Genomic DNA, 16,016 nt, shown 5'->3' on the forward strand with positions numbered 1-16,016 from the left:
CTGCTTTCGGTGGGGGGGTCTGGTGTGCACACACACAGTTCCTCTGAAACAGAACAAAGGATTTGTGGCTCCTTGTCCCCTACGCACTGTGTTCAGTGTATCGGTAAGGCGTATTTACTCACCTTGTCTTCCTTTCACGCCCCCTAACTATAGGTAGTCAGCTCAGAATCATGTGAAATTATTAAACTCTCCACTGAGAAGAGACAAGGCGGCGGGATTTCTGGAGCTTGCTGATGGGCAAGCCTCTTCTGCCTTTGTCTTTCTTAAGAATGGGGGAATCCAGACATTGCTGGGGAAGCTGTGTGTACTTGAGTGTGTGTAAATGTTGTACCTCAGGCAGTAAGCCAGCAACATTCTCCCATCCTGAGCATTAGGTGATAAATCTGGAGCCCATCCCTCTGTCCCGGCTCACGAGCTGCTAGGGAATCTGGAATGCACTCTCTCCCCATCTACCGTGTCCCATTCCCGCTGAAGGGATCCACCGACCTTCTTTACAGAACATGAGTGAGTTCCTGAGTTCGTACCAGAGCCGGAGCTCCGTGTCGCCGCCCATTCAGAGCAGGAGCTGCTGAGCTAGAACGCCACATTCTTCCTTTAGAAACAAAGGAGTTTCTTTTTCAAAGAACTTTCCTGTGTTCACTTAGTGTCTTAGAAGAACACGTGAACTTCCGGTCCACCTGAAAAGAAACAACAGATGCTTTCATCTTTTTCTAATCATGCAGATAACACGCTCCTTATAAAAGTATTTATGCACTGATTTATTCAATAAATATTTATCTTGCATCTCTGGGCATGCCCTGCTCTGAGAATATAGCTAAGAAGATAGACTGAATTTTCATGAGGCAACACCTATCTAACAACAAGTGTTGGTGAGGATGTGGACAAAAAGGAACCGTCTTGCCTTGTCGGGGGAATGCAAGCTGGTGCGGCCACCGTGGGGAGGTGGGTTGGGGGATGGGCAAAATAGGTGATGGGGATTAAAGAGGACACTTATGAAAAAAAAAAAGTTAAACTAGTAATATGCAAAAAGAGAAAATGTAGAAAAATGACAGAAAAATATAGAAGAACTTAAAAGCTCAATACCCCCAAGATAACAGTGGTTTAATCTCTGGATTTTGTGTATGTTTGTCCTTTAGGCATCAGGCACCATCGCTCTTCCTCTTTTCATTCCAATAGCCTTAACCCTCTTGCTCCTTTGTCCTTCATTTCCCCCATGGGGCATATTTCCAATTCCTGAGCATCTAATCATCAACCTATGTAATGTTTGGCTCTGGCCTGAAAAAAACTGTTTAGAATGCTAATTTTAATCCCAAGGAGCTTGTTCTACTTTTTATGTTTGAGATTCTGAATTTTTCCAAACCCATGAAATACTAATTATTAAGTTATAGAGGTATTTCCCACTAAATTAAATTAATAGACTTACTCATTTTATAGTTTAATAAGGGAGTATTAAAACACGAGCTGTACCTTATTTATAATTGCAAGAAAAGTGATAAATATCTAAATGCCATCGATAAGAGACCAGTTAAATAAATAATGGACATCCACCCAATGGAACGCAATGAACCCACTACAACAGCTTGCTGACCTAAAAAGAAAACTAATACACATGGCAGGATATTCACAACAAATTGAGTGAAGAAAACCCCAAATTAAACATAGAAAAGGATATTTTGTTTGTTTCCATTGATGTAAAATTGGATACATATGTGTGTACATGCACAGAAAGCTATCTGTAAGGAAGCAAGCAATCTATTTCTGTAATTCCTACTGTGTAAGATGCTCAGTAAATACATTATGATAGATGTCCGTGGTATAGGGGAAAATCAGATGACACGTATAAATTGTATCATGCATGTTTGTGGGGGAACCTATTTGCTTGACTAAAAGCACTCTTCTCCTCCTCTCTAGAATAACGAACTACAAAGCAGGTTGGACTATTTAATAGAAACCCAGGCCAAGCCTGAGGTGGAGACCAGAGAGATTGGAGTGGGCTGCGATCTTCTCCCCAGGTATTTGGGAATTTCCTATTTTCCTGACTCAAATTCCTCTCTGACTTCAGAAAAATACTTTACGGGGCTGTGATTACCAGAACTGCATTCTTTCTATCAAAAATAGTTCTGCAAAGATAAACGGCAGCTGGGGGCATTGTGCAGGGCGGAGGGGGTAGCAAAGAGAAGCCTGGGGAAGCCATGTCCCAGAGAGAGAGACATGGGCGCTGGTGGGAAGTGAATGCACTGGTTCCTCTGTCCACTCATTCATTCACTCAGCAAACATCTGCTGCGCACCTTACCTGTGCCAGAGGCTTAGGGAGAGGAATGAAGTTGGGTTCCTAACCCACAGTCTGGGAAGGGAGACAGACACAGAGGCAGGCATTTACAACACTGCAGGAGGGACCTGCAAGGTGCTTTGGTAGCACAGAGGAGGGAGGGTCTAAAGCTTAAACAAATTCATCTCTGCCCCGGAGCCATGACACAGTCCAGCACTGGCTCAGTGTCATGAATAAATTGAATTGTTTCAGTCATGACAGGTGAAAAAGGACCACAACCTTGTTGGTCCAGTTGCGCTTCTGAGCTCGAGGACTGACCTATTTGTCCTTAAACTGCTCCACACACCCATGCCTGGGTCTCTCCTTAGTAAAATCAGAATCTGGGACCCAGTAACCCACCCACCATCTCCAGGTGCTTGCAGCTGTGCTCGGCCCAAAGAGAACGTACAACAAGATGAGAATGAGGATGCCCTTGGCTGATGGCTTGTGGCCCGTGATTTGGGTAACCAAAGTCCCAAAGTACCCCAACTACTGTGTAGAATTCCCGTGGGATCACGGGGCCACAGAAGTGCAGAATCCTGGAACCCTGAATGGTTCGATCTGGCGGGAAAGGGTTGTGAGCCCATCACTGAGCTGGGATGTCAGATACCTTGGATCTAGTCCTCGCGAGCAGCACGATGCGATCAGTCTTTGCTGGAGCCTCCATTTCCCAATCTGCAAAGTCAGTGGTTTTGAGTAGATTTCTCAGGTTTAACAGGCTCAAGCAGGGAAAAAGATACATAAATAGACTCAAGGTCTCATTAATATCAGGGGCAAAGTCCATAATAAAAATATGGCCGAAAAGAACGGTCATGTCCAGGGCCTCCTTCTGATATATAAATAGTTTGGCCATTTCTCTCTCCTCTTTCATTTTTCAGGAACCAAGTCGTTTAGTCCACTTTAATTGCCCACATAATAAATCTTGTTTGGCTTAAGATGGGTGCAAAACTATGTCTGAAACCAATAAATTGTTTGTTTTCCAATTCCCACGTTTTGGCTTAAAACAAGGTTTTCAATTTGTAGGCCGAAGGATAGCCTGAAGCAAACTTTTATGGCTAAGTTATGAAACCACAAAGCGGTTTTCATAATGGAAGTGCTGACAGACCCTTAACTTATGGCCATGGTGAACTTGGAAGCCACTTCAGCATCTAAAAGCAGCTTTTCCATAAATGTAACATTTGGTTTCCCTCAGGATCCATCTTAGCACTTTCACTGCGTAGGTCAGTCAGCAGAGGAAATGAAAGCTACGCGTCTGCATTTCCGAAAAGGCAGGGTAAGGTTCCATTCGTTTCCTCTCCGATATTTATTAAGTGCCTACTATGCGAAAGGTGCCACACGGGTCTGAGTGGCAAGGAGCACGGGGTCGTTAGAGAATTCAGAGCAGCAGTTTCCCACCTGTGCTTCTCTGAGCTGCCTCACTAGGCTCCGGGCTCCATGCTGGGGCTCAGGGGGAGACTCAGGGTGCGGGAGGGGAGCAAAGAGCTGGCCTGTGGGAACCCTTCCCCTCCTGAAAAACAAAAACGACACAAAACCGAGAAACGCAGCTTTTAGTGTGTTTTAGATGTTGGATCCCAAATAAGATTTTGTTTGAATAAAGAAAATGGAACCCCCTCGTTGGGTTTAATCCCCATGTTTGATAGATCCCAAAATTGAGGCTCAGAGAGGTAAGTGATTCACTGGAAGCCACACAGCCAGGATCGGAAGCAAGCCTTTGGAGTCCTGGTGTGGCACGTGTGTCATTTTAAAATAATAAACAGGGTTGCTAAATTGTATTGTGAATGTTCTAGCAAAATTCCTCGTTCTTTTTTTTTTTTTTTTAAGATTTATTTATTTGACAGAGATCATAAGTAAGTGGAGAGGCAGGCAGAGAGAGTGGAAGGGAAACAGGCTCCCCGCTGAGCAGAGAGCCCGATGCGGGACTCGTTCCCAGGACCCTGAGATCATGATCTGGGCCAAAGGCAGAGGCTTAACTCACTAAGCCATCTAAGTGCCCCAAAATTCCTGGTTCTTACTTGGACTTTGAGCTTGCATCTAATACAAGGTCCCATGGTGTTTTCCAGAATATTTTGAAAATGGCCCCCTCCAAAATGTTTTAGATCAAAGTACTGCATTAAGTCTTTCTTCTGCAGATGAATTTTGTTCTACCTGTTCTCTCACAAAGAACCTGGCAGTGTAGTCCACTGGGGAGCCTCAGGCTATGGGGCTGCGCAGCCCAGTCAGCTGCCGGCCAAGCACAGCCTTAGGCAAGCACTTAATTGCTCTGAAGCCTTCATTATTTCATCCTTAAAGTGGGAACAAAGAGGACAATACCAAATCTCAGAGGGTTTCTAGGGGGACTAAATGTATATACGGCATTTAGCATGGTAACTGGTTAAGCACTTACTTAATAAAGAATAGCAATTATTACTATTAACTACACCAAGGCTCTGATTTTTCTTGTAAGACAATGCATCAAATAGAAGTGAATTTGGGGGTGCCAAGACAACTTCATTCACTTTTTACTGGTGGTTATAAGTGATTTTGCTCAACGGACCGATGGTGTTTCAGTATGCATTAAGCTCTCCAATTAAACTCTCCCTGCTTTCGAACCATCTAGACAGTGCATAAAACTCTGGAAGGCCCCGCGATGGATGAGGCCTCTGTCAGCTGAGATGTCAGAGTGGTCCTGGCCTGTTCCAGTGCTGGGCACACAGCCTCATGGGACAGGAGCGGGCCACCTCGGACTCATTTCTCCCTCCACCTGGAGGCCTTTTCATGCTGTCCTACTGCTAACAGCATCTTCCTTACAATTACTGCTGCTCCGTTTTTATGCTGGAAAAATTCAAAATCAGCCTTTACTTACAGAGCCAGTTAAGCCCCTTTTGTGACCTCCTCCCCACACTGCCACCACTTCCCCATGTGTGCCAACTCTGTGGACTCCAGTGGACAGGGACCCTGGGCTCTCAGGCCAGTGCCCGTACAGGACTAGCCTGGCACTTTCTGGATGTTCCATAAACCTGGGTTGGAGGATCTGCCTCTTGCTAATATCTACAGCTTTTTCTCAGTTTCTCAGCCAGAACTAGAAGATTCTGACCCCCTCGGGAGTCTGCTGGGCTGGTGAGATAGGACACAGGCATAAAGCGCCCAGCAGGATGGGTGCATTTTCCTATTTCCGTTAATGCTGCCACCACCTTCCCAGGTCCCTGAGGTTGGTTCACTCCAGACACCAGTGCCCCCAGGATAGCCTCAGTGCCCATACAGGGCTGTCTGTCTCCTCCCTTCAGTCCCACTGTCACCAGCCTGCTGGAGACCTGGGCTCTCTAGGTCTAGTCAACTGAAGAACACCTTCTGCCTCCAGTTTCTCCTCAGCTCCTTCCCCTCTTCATCCAACCCTTGCAATCCATACGTTTCTAGAATGCAGAGATCTTACAGCAGAGCAAGGAGGGAGGGAAGGGGGGGGGGAGAAGGCATTCATAGTGATTTCAGAGGCTTTTAAACAGCTATTTTTTAAAGAAAAGACACAAGAGTTTGATTTAAAGGTTCGATACATGTTAGTGAAAGCCACTGAGAGCAATTTCCAGCCCGCTAGCCTTCCTTCAAAGAGAAAGATGAAAAACAAGAAAGAAAAAGAAATTTTTTCCCCTTGCCCCTTAGTGACACTTGGTCCCCAGCAAGCTCAGAAATTATGTCTTAATGGGTGTGATGTAATGAAAAATATTCCCTGTGGTCATAAGTGCCGGGCACATAGTAAGTGCTTTAAAGTGCCAACATGTTCATACTTCTGTTGTAGAAACCAGAACACAAAGTAGTTTTTGTCACTAATTTGCTGACTCTGCTGTTGTTTCCCCCAGGGGATCTGCCTCTTTCTGGATTAACAGGTTACCAATAGCCTAAATTTGTTAAAGAAAGTGGTTGAATTTCAGTTGTGGTTCCAATCATTTGTGTTCTTGAAATCCTGTTGTTTCCTGGTCATCAACCCAATAAAATACCTCACTGCTTTTTGAAAGGCTGAGATATCCGAGCCTCTTTTGGAAACCCAGAAAACTCACCTTTATGCATATTTCTGCCTTTTACAAGCTTTTAGAATATTATCACCAGAGACCAGTTCTGCTACGTGGAATTTTCATAGTGGTTGGCAAAGTCACCATCTGGCTTCTGCCCCAGCACTCCACTAAACTGACCAGTCACGTCCCTGGGGACCCCTGAATTCCCAGATCTTGTGGGCACCTCTGTGGCTGGTGACACTCTGACCACTCACCCCTTGTCCTCTGGTTTCCTTCAACATCCGTACATTTCGTGATAGCTCTGTGCCTGGCCTGAGGGAGCTGCTGGAGTCATGAAGATGAGTGTGGTTTTCAGCCTTCAGGAAACTATGACTAGTAGAGGATGTGCAGACCAGAGGGGGACAATGCGGTGCTTCCAGCGGTGCTTCAGAAATCTAGGGACCTTGGGTGGCTCAGTGGGTTAAGGACCTACCTTTGGCTTAGGTTGTGATCCCAGGGTCCTGGGATCAAGCCCCCCCATAGCATCGGGCTCTCTGCTCAGTCGGGGGCCTGCTTCTCCCTCTCCCCCAGCTCATCCTCTCTCTCACGTTCTCTCTTGCACATGTGCATGCTTTCTCTCGCTCAAATAAAATCTTAAAAAAAAAAGCCTATATGACTCCTTTTCAAGGTCTATGTGGGGAGGGTAGTTTGGAGGGTATAGAAAAGACATATTGAATCTCTTGGGGAGAGACATGTGAAGTTTCGAATTTCCCCCAAGCTTCTAATACACCGCAGCTGTAAGCCACCTATGGTTGAAAATCACCGCAGCGTAGTGGGAAATGTTAACAGCTAGGAAAGTTTAGCAAAAGTGGACCTCGTAGAGGCAGAAAATTTGAGCACCACTGCTCAAGGAAATGGACAAAAAGCACAAAAAGAAAGGAAAGATCATTTCGATCCCTGGAGTAGGGAATCTGGAAAATTGTCATACAGGAGGTGATGTTTGGTTTAAGTCTCGAAATGCAGGCAGAGATTCATCAGATCCATTGGATTAGGGAAACAGTCAAGACAGGAGATGGCATGAGAATGGCAGTGTGGCTCCAGTGACAATTGTGTTTCTTAGCAAGGCCAGACAGCAGATACGACAGGAGATGGCAGAGGACCTCTAAGACCGTGCACAGGAGGCTAGATTTCATCCTAGAAGCAATGGGGAGACTTGGAAAAGTTTTAAGAATGGTATTATTGCTTCGCTCGTGAGGAAGATCTCAGACCGCAAACTGGGTAGAGGATTTGAGGAGGAAGACCATTTAGAACACTATTCCAGGATTCAGAGAGAGGTTCTGAGAGCCTGAACCAGGGCAGTGGTTGAGGGAATAGAGAAGGCATGACAAAACAGTTAAGGAGGCAGAATCCACATCGCTTTGGGAATGACAGGCTACAGGCCGTTCAGGGAAGGGAGCGGACTCCTATCTCATACCCACCACGCCATTATGGGGAGAAGGAATGTAGCTGCTGTAACAAAAGCCCACAGACCTCAGCTTGGCAACATCAAGACTGATTTCTCCTGTTACGGAGCAAGGCTGGTTGACATGGGCCTCGCTGCAGTCATTCCGAGCCCGGATTCTTCCAGCTGCTCACCCTGCCTGGGCTTTGGAGTCCTCTTGGACCCCCCCCACTCTATCTTCTGCACAAAAGGGAAGAGACTGGGCAGGGAGGATGATGTAAGAGGATTGTAGGAGTTAAACCTGGAAGAGAAAATTCTCTCTTCCAGTTTCATAGACATCATTTCCGTCCTTGTAGGCACATGGCCCATCAAATTGCAAAGGATGCTGGGAAAGGTAGTTATGAGTCCAGGAGGAAAAAGAAATGGAAGATTTTCTCCATCTCAGCCACCAAATCCTGGTTAATTCTACTTCCCCAGTATCTCCTTACCCTTTCCTTGCTACCTGACCTCCAGTGCTACAGTTAGAATTCAAGTTCTCACGATCTGTCTTCCACATCCTAAATAGCAAAAAAACAACAAAAAACAACAACAAAAAAATACCCTCACATTCTGCCTCCAGACTAAGCTCTCTGCAGTCATCCCTCAGTGAAGCTGAGGAATCTTGCTAGAATAAAAAGATGAGCATATCCTGCCCCTCCTTACAAATATTTAGTGGCTCTGTGTCCCCTTCTAAACCCCTTAGCGGGGCACACAGAGCTCTTCACCGGGCCTCGTCTTCTGTCACTTTCCACCATGAACTCTTCGCTCCAGTTCTGCCAAATGTGCCTCCTTTCCACAGCCACGGCCCCTGTGCTCACGTTCTGCTCTTGCACACCCTGTCCCTTCTGTCTGAATTCCCGTCTCCTCCTTGACCACTTGAGGCACGCCTAGGCACCCTGCAAGATTCCCTTCTCTGTGCACATTTCCAGATGCCCTCCTAAGTGCTGCTAACTCGTTCTGCCCTCAGTGTGCCCATGATATGTCAATTCTTGTATTGCTCCTGGTCCTGACAGGCCAGGAAGACCGAAGAGAACAAGGGGCAGTGGCACACTCTGGGGCTAGCACAGAGGAAGTGGTTACCAGCCTGGGCCTGAAGAGGCAGGGGGAGGAAGCCAGGAGGACAGACAATGGGGACAGCTGCAAGCTGTGACCTTTGCTAGGGGAACGCCGCCAATGACCAAGCTGCAGTCTGGCCGGGAGGGAACACAGGTCCTGACCGCTCTGTCCTTCCAGTCTCTCATCCCCTGCTGCCAGTTCCCAACTGGTCAGAATCAACCGGAAGCTAAGGGGTAAGGGAGCCCATTGATGCTGACCACTGAAACTGATCAGTTCAGTTTCCCAAAGGCACAGAGGTAGAGACAGGGGAGAGTAATCTGAACGGGCAATTGGAGACTATCCAGCAGAGCTCATCACGTGTCTCTTAGAGCACCTAACACATTAGTTATTTATGTACATCTGTTTCCCACTAAATTAGGAGTTCCTTAAATACATTTTTTTTTTTTCCTGAATTATCGATGCCTAGCACAACCTTTGAAAGTTGCTGAAGGGTTGCCTGGGTGGCTTAGTTGGTTAAGTGTCTCATTCTTGATTTCAGCTCAGGGAGCCTGAGGGAGATTCTCCGTCTCCCTCTCTCTACCCCTCCTTCAGCTCTGCTCTCTTTCTCTTGCTCTCAAATAAATCTTACAAAGTTGCTAAAAATAAAGGCCCCTCTTCTAATACTTAAATGGAAAATTCAACTATCAGTTTATAAAATTGTAGGGTACAGCGCTGGCAAAACCTTCCTGGAGTTGTCTTACGATGAAGAGTATGGACAGTTTTGTTCCAGCTTCCTGACTGGCCTTTTCTCGTTTCTCAGCCCAGCAGGTAGGACTCGTGAAATCTCGATACCTTCCAGGAACTACACTCCATACACACGGGTCTTGGAGTTAACCACGAAGAAAACACTGACCTAGGCACGTGGAGACACACACTTTGTACGGATGGACAAAAGCCCTAGAACCCTGCGGCTCGAGGTTTGGGAAGGGAGGCTTCTGCTTCCTCCTATCCAAGTTTCAGCCAGAAAGGAGACTGCTGAGGTTCTGATCTACTTCTAAAACATGAAGGAAAAGTGAGGTAGAAGGGGGGGGCAGGAGAGAGAGCTTACAAGGTCATATTTCAAACACCCAACCATGCTTTACTGGGCCATCATTAGCTTTCCAAGTAGACACTGAAATTCTGTCAGGAGAATTCCCTCACAATTGATTTTCTGGTTTGCTAGCCTTCGGTTGGGAGGAAAAAGGGCATTAATTTGAAATTTCATGTTATTCACACCAGGATCATTTGTTACAGCATGAAGGTTTTATTCACCCATAAAAGTATTAGAAGCGACGTTTCTCTGGTGCCAAGAAGCCTGTCTCCATAGGCACAGGGGCACCTGGGGATACCTGACCCTGCCAGGGAAGGGCGCTCACTCCTCTTGGTCCCCAGGATCTGTGTGGGGTTGTGGGAGCCACGGGTGGCGACTGGTCTCCTGTGGGCACAAGTGCCTCGTTCTCATGTGCTAATCCTTGGTTTAATTTGTGCCTTATGCCTTCATGGGGCTCACTGAAATCAGTGTATTTATTTCACCTGTGATTTTTTCTTCCCTTTCTCACTTTAACTGAAAGAATTTTTTGTATGTTAAGACTATTATGTGAAAAGGTAATCATTGAATGTTTTCAGTATCAATTGTTTTTTTTAAATAATTTGTTCATGCATGTTCTACTCTGATATAACCTATGTTACATATGTTTAATAAATGCCATATATTTTGTTCTAACTACATTGTCTCTGGATTTCATCCATGACCAGGTAGCAGGGGTAGAGAGCAGAATGGGGCTCGGGAGTGTTGAAGTCAGGGTACAGTGATCTTTCTTTAGTACAGTCCATAGAGGTATTTATAAACCTTAAGATAGGGTATGTATGTGTGTGTGTGTGTGTGTGTGTGTGTGTGTGTAAACCCTGGAAGTTGTCTAGTTAACTCTAATTATTACATAGTAATTTTACCTTCCTGAAGTGAGAAACAGTTTTGTATGCAAGGTTTTGTCCTAAATTAAAAAAATAATAATAACATCCTATAATAATGCTTCTATCAATGTTTTCATTTCAATCCTTCTTGGCCTTCTTAAAACACATGCACATACTATTTATCTTGTTTTGTATTTAAAACACATATGGCACTATATTGAAAGGCAAAATCATGATATTTAGGAACGTGGCCTCTGGAGACTGAGCTCAGTCACTAGTGTGTGCTTTGGGCAAGTTATAGAACCTCTTCGAGTTCCTGTTAGGTGGGATACATGATAGTTCTTTTCTAGCTGGAGTTGGTGGGAAGATTAAATGAGTTACTATCCATGAAGTTCTCAAATCGTGCTTAGTACCCAGTAAGCAATTAACAAATGCTATTCTCATGACATATTTTGTGATCTTTTTCACTTCCTGTATTATGATCATTCTATACAGGTATGGATATATAGATCCAGGCCACCGTTTCTTACAGTTAACTGGATTCCATATTACTGATGTACTATAATTTACTCGACCTACCCACCCATGCTGGGATTTGGGAAGTTATCTTTACTTTTTTTAAGCAGCCCTCTGATGAACCATCTTGTACACACACCTTTGTACACTTGCCTAATTACTCTCTCTGGATAAATTCCTAGAAGAGGAATCACTAGGTCGGGTCAAAAATCATGCAAACTTAAGTCTTTTGGTGCATATGGTCCACTTGGGCCTGTTGAAATCTGTGTCCACGTAAATTCTTACAACAGGATGAGAATGGGGTTTCCTGACCCCTTTGCCAACACTGGGAATGAGAAATGAAGGAGTGTATAAAGTTGCTTTAGGCAGACCCGTCCCCCAAACAGGCAGTGAAAAAAGTTCCTTCAGGATATTGCCTTTGGATCCCTGAGCTGAGGGACTGTGCAGGTGTGAGCTGCAGGCCTGTAGGCGTCCCCAGGGCCCAGAGAGAGCATGGGCAGCAAACAGGAAACAGGCCTGGGCTGCAAGGGAGTGGGGCTTTCCCTCAGGATCCTGGAATCAGAGAAAGCCTGCTGCTTAGTCACAGGCAAGAGCCAGCCATGGAAACAAAAAATTCAGGCCATGAGACTGAGTTTGCATCTGGGTGGGACCTGCCCCAGAGCAGAGATTTCAGGACTGGCCAGCAAGAGGCACATTTAAGAAGTGCTTGGAGTTGCGTGATAGACGTGCCCTCCTCCCTCTAGAGGGTGCACCAACCAAGGCTGGCCCCTGAGCAGACTGACGGGGAGTCTACCCCGGGAACCCTCTTCCTCTCCAACAAATGCTATCTTTCTGCTCCAGGAGCTCCAGGGTGGTCTCCCCCAAGAGTACTGTGGTACAGACCACAGTACTCTTCTTGATACCCAGACTCAGAGGCCCAGTTCAGTTCATTCAGCACATGTCAGGTGCCACCCACCAGATTTGGGGGAGGGGGGGAGACAGGTATATGCACCTCGAGACCCTCCCTAAAATCGTTCCCAGTCTGTTTCCTCCTGATCTCTGTCTTTGAATCCCAAGGGGCTTTTTTCCGAGCCTTCTCTTGTCCTATTACATCTAATAACTGATCATCACGTCCATTTCCTGTCTCTCCTGTGATGCAAGCTCTTTGGGAGTAATTTCCCATCAAGGAGGGGATTCATCGCAAACCTCGATAATCATGAAGAAATCTACAAATCGAAATTCTTCCAGAAAGAGCCCTGGCCGGGTTAATACAGGAGACCAAGAGCTACTAAGCTAGGCCCAGCATATATCCACTAAATCTCTGCAACCACCCATTCTCTGTGGAAGATGTTACTAGTGCTATTTTGCAGACTAGGAAAATGGAACTCAAAGAGAGATGAAAATTGCCTGAAACCACGTGGGCCTGATTCCAGAACGCAGGTGGGAAGCTTGGAGTTGGTCTCAGGTCTGCCACTAAGTCACAATACCCATTTGGTCAGGACTGTTTCAGGCTCAGGGCTCCCATAAGCAGTTTTGCCTAAAAATGGAATTACATCCCCCTCATAGGCTGGCTGTGCAGCTCACATGAAAGACCCTCGAAAAATTTTCCAGCACTGCGCCAGAGACATGCCCACAGTTGATACCAGTTGATACTATAATTACTGGGAAGGTGGTGTTGTTGCATCAGGAATATTTGCAAATTTAAGGATTTCCTATTGGACACAGACTAGAAACTCAATCCCAGTGAGTGGGACTGTGCAGAAGGGAGATACGGGGAAAAATGGATAAACAGATTCAATAAACTGTAATAAAAGTAAATAAAAGTAAATAAACTTTTTCCTCATATTCGAATTTGAGGACAACTCATTTGAATTGGTCAGAGAAGGGAAAGCCCCAAAGGGAGACTAGAGATGTGTTTCTGGAAAGAGGCCAGGGGCAAAAAGACCAGAGGGAGACTAGCCGTTCAATTTGGGGACGGGATAAGATTACTAATACAGGGTGTAGAGTATAAGTTGTTTTAGCACCATTGTTGAAAAGACTACCCATTTTCCCCTGAATTGCTTTAGTACCACTGTTGAAAATCAACTGGCTATAGATGCATTGGGTCTATTTCTGTACTCGCTACTTTGATATACTGATCTATTTGCCCATTTTATTCTAATATGGCTTGAAGTCACATGGCATAGGCTCTAGGACTTTGTTCTTCTTTTTCAAAGTCGTTTTGGCTATTATAGGTCCTTTGCATTTCTGTAGGAGTTTTATAGTCCATCCATGTCTACCAAAGGCTCCGGGATTTCGACTGGCATTGCACAGAATAGACAGATCATCAAGGAGAACACCAAGAGCTCACTGCTCAGTGGGGCACCTGGGTGGCTCAGTTAAGTGTCTGACTGTTGGTTAAGGCTCATGTCTTGATCTCATGGGTCCTAGGACTGGGCCCTGTGCTGAGGGAGCCTGCTTAAGATTCTCTCTCCCACTCTCCGTCCGCTCCAACCCCCACTTGCATGATCTCTCAAATAAACCTTGAAACAAAACAAAACAACAACAACAAAAAAAACAAGCAAACAAACAACCAAAAAACCCCTCACTGCTGAGTGTCAGGTCAACTTGGAGCCTAACTGAGCCTAGTTGGAAGTAGTCAGGGCCTAGCTGAGAGTTAATAGATCAGATCCTGAACGTCGGGGCTGCTTCTCCCTTCTCCAGCTGGGAAGGTACCAGGTAAAAATTTCCAGAATGTATTTTGATAAAGGTATAGTATAATCTTTGTGGAATTCCGAACAAAATATTCTAAGAAACATTAATTTGTGCCCAAGGGCCATAAAACTCATGTAATTTGAATGCAATAAAATATAAATAAATAGCAAACAGTTCTTAGGGGTTTTCTCTTAATTTTTCAACACATACTTCGGAGTTTTAACATATAGCATTTACAGCATTCACCTTCCTGAATTAGGGGTGGGAGGGGGTTAAGATATAATTAGTAGGCAATTTTTTGGCTCTGGGACTTTTCTTGTAAATGTTTTCTTTGGCAGCCATACTCTTGAGAACAGGAAGTTACTCTCTTGTTACAGATTTAAGACTTTTCTGAGCCAAATAACAGAAAGCTGGATTAGTTCTGAAATGAAGAGGGAAAAAAAAAAAAAACAACTCTAGGCTCTTGCTGGAGATTAATGACATCTTGCAAATATTTTAATTCTCTCCTTTCCTCTTAACTTGCCACCTCCTAAACAAAACACATTCAGCCTGAAAAACTTAACTGGTCACTTTGTGGCCCAACCCTAAAATAAAATATCTTTATGGTACCCACGAATTTATTTAAACATTTTTGGGGGGCTGGGGAAGGAAATTAGGGCTGTCTCAAGTTAACCTTTTTTTTTTTTGTCTCCAAATCCCTAAAATGGAATTGAAAAATAGAAAAAAAAAAAAAAAGTCATAAAGATGTTTCCATGGAGATCATAAAAATTCATCATTTTCTTTGACTTTTTAAAGTTTTTAATAGAGAAAAATGTTATATCAAGCTTTGTAAAAAATGACTTTGAGATGCATACAAATAATTCTTTAGAAATTGTCCAAAATAACAGAATTATAACCTCTGACTATAGCACTTTTTAGTTTGACTCTAAAACAAAGCAACTGGTTTCCTCCCAGAAAAGGGTCTTTTTTAGTTTAAAATTTGCCTTTTACACGGAATTCTAGAAGAAAAAAAAAAACTGTAATCACAATGAAATTTATAATCTAAGGGAACATTAATTCTATAAATTATTTGAGAATCATTTGTGGGGATTCTTGTTTTGTTTTAAGATTTTATTTATTTGAGAGAGCGTATGTAGAAGGGGCAGAGGGAAGGAATCTCCAGCAGATTCTCCACTGAGCACAGATCCCCACATGGGGCTCCATCCTGGGTTCCTAAGATCATGACCTGAGCTGAAATCAAGAGTCAGATGCCTAACTGAGCCACCCAGGCACCGTGTTTGTGGGGATCTGTAAAACATAGAAGACCTCAGGAAAACTGACATTTGGAGGTAAAGAACCCTTTCCTGTAACAAGGATGTATTTTGTACTAGCGACCTAGGATGTTTCCATAGGATTAATTGTAGCCTCTCAGAAAAGAAAAATGTTGGGCAAAATTTTTCATTTATACTTGCATGACACATGCAAAGTTCAAATGCCCTGGTGCCCAGGGTCTGCACAGAGGTGCAAAGGTTTGGTATAGGCTGGTTGGGAGAATGTTCACCCAGATGATAAGTACACACCATCTTAAAGTCACTCAAATTCATGATTCTGAGAAACTCAATTCTGAAAAAAAACAAAAAATCCATTTGTAGATTGGATGAGGCCACAGACCCACAATTTGCAACCCTTTATTTATATTATCTATTTTTTCCTATGCATTATATAAAAAAAAAAAAAGACAACACTTGTACTTTTTAAAGCACTTTTCCTCTAGTCTGCTTGAAATGATGTTCCTCCCACATCATTCATTACAGTTTGCTTGTCTTCTACTATTTTGACAACTTCAGGGTTTTTTTTTAAACCTCATAAACAATCTTAAATTACTCAGAGATGTCAACCACTAGATATAAAAATTAAATTAAGCTCAAGAATTCTAGGTGATGGAAGACACTATCCAATCCAGAAGATATGGGCAAGTATGGGAGTACAGCAAGGGTTGATAAAACCTGAAACGTCATCAATGTTGGATGAGTATTTATTTAAAGGGAGCTACCTGCTTCCTGGTTTACTGCATACCAAATATTTCTTCAACATTTATGAGCTTAAATAGATG

General features: G+C 44.2%; 1 protein-coding gene and 1 long non-coding RNA gene across 3 annotated transcripts in view; one reads left to right on the forward strand and one right to left on the reverse strand.

The window, feature by feature from the left end:
- Window positions 1–10,550, forward strand: part of MYZAP (myocardial zonula adherens protein) — a 90,135-nt gene extending 79,585 nt beyond the window's left edge. The window contains exons 12-13 of one of the 2 annotated variants that reach the window (XM_059180618.1): window positions 1,912–2,012; window positions 9,606–10,550. In XM_059180618.1, coding sequence (XP_059036601.1) covers window positions 1,912–2,012; window positions 9,606–9,702 — 198 coding nt within the window. In that variant the 3' untranslated portion in view covers window positions 9,703–10,550. Of the gene's footprint in view, window positions 1–1,911; window positions 2,013–3,500; window positions 5,109–9,605 lie in introns of those variants that run through there. The other variant, XM_059180619.1, reaches the window with a different exon arrangement.
- LOC131835860 (uncharacterized) overlaps window positions 1–16,016 on the reverse strand; it is a 26,062-nt gene continuing 10,046 nt past the window's right edge. The window contains exons 2-4 of the long non-coding RNA XR_009355391.1: window positions 3,704–3,815; window positions 2,919–2,983; window positions 1–677 (exon numbers count right to left, since the gene is read on the reverse strand). This is a non-coding gene — a long non-coding RNA (uncharacterized LOC131835860). The remainder of the gene's footprint in view (window positions 678–2,918; window positions 2,984–3,703; window positions 3,816–16,016) is intronic.

This window comes from Mustela lutreola, chromosome 7, assembly GCF_030435805.1.
Source record: "Mustela lutreola isolate mMusLut2 chromosome 7, mMusLut2.pri, whole genome shotgun sequence".
Lineage (NCBI taxonomy): Eukaryota > Metazoa > Chordata > Mammalia > Carnivora > Mustelidae > Mustela > Mustela lutreola.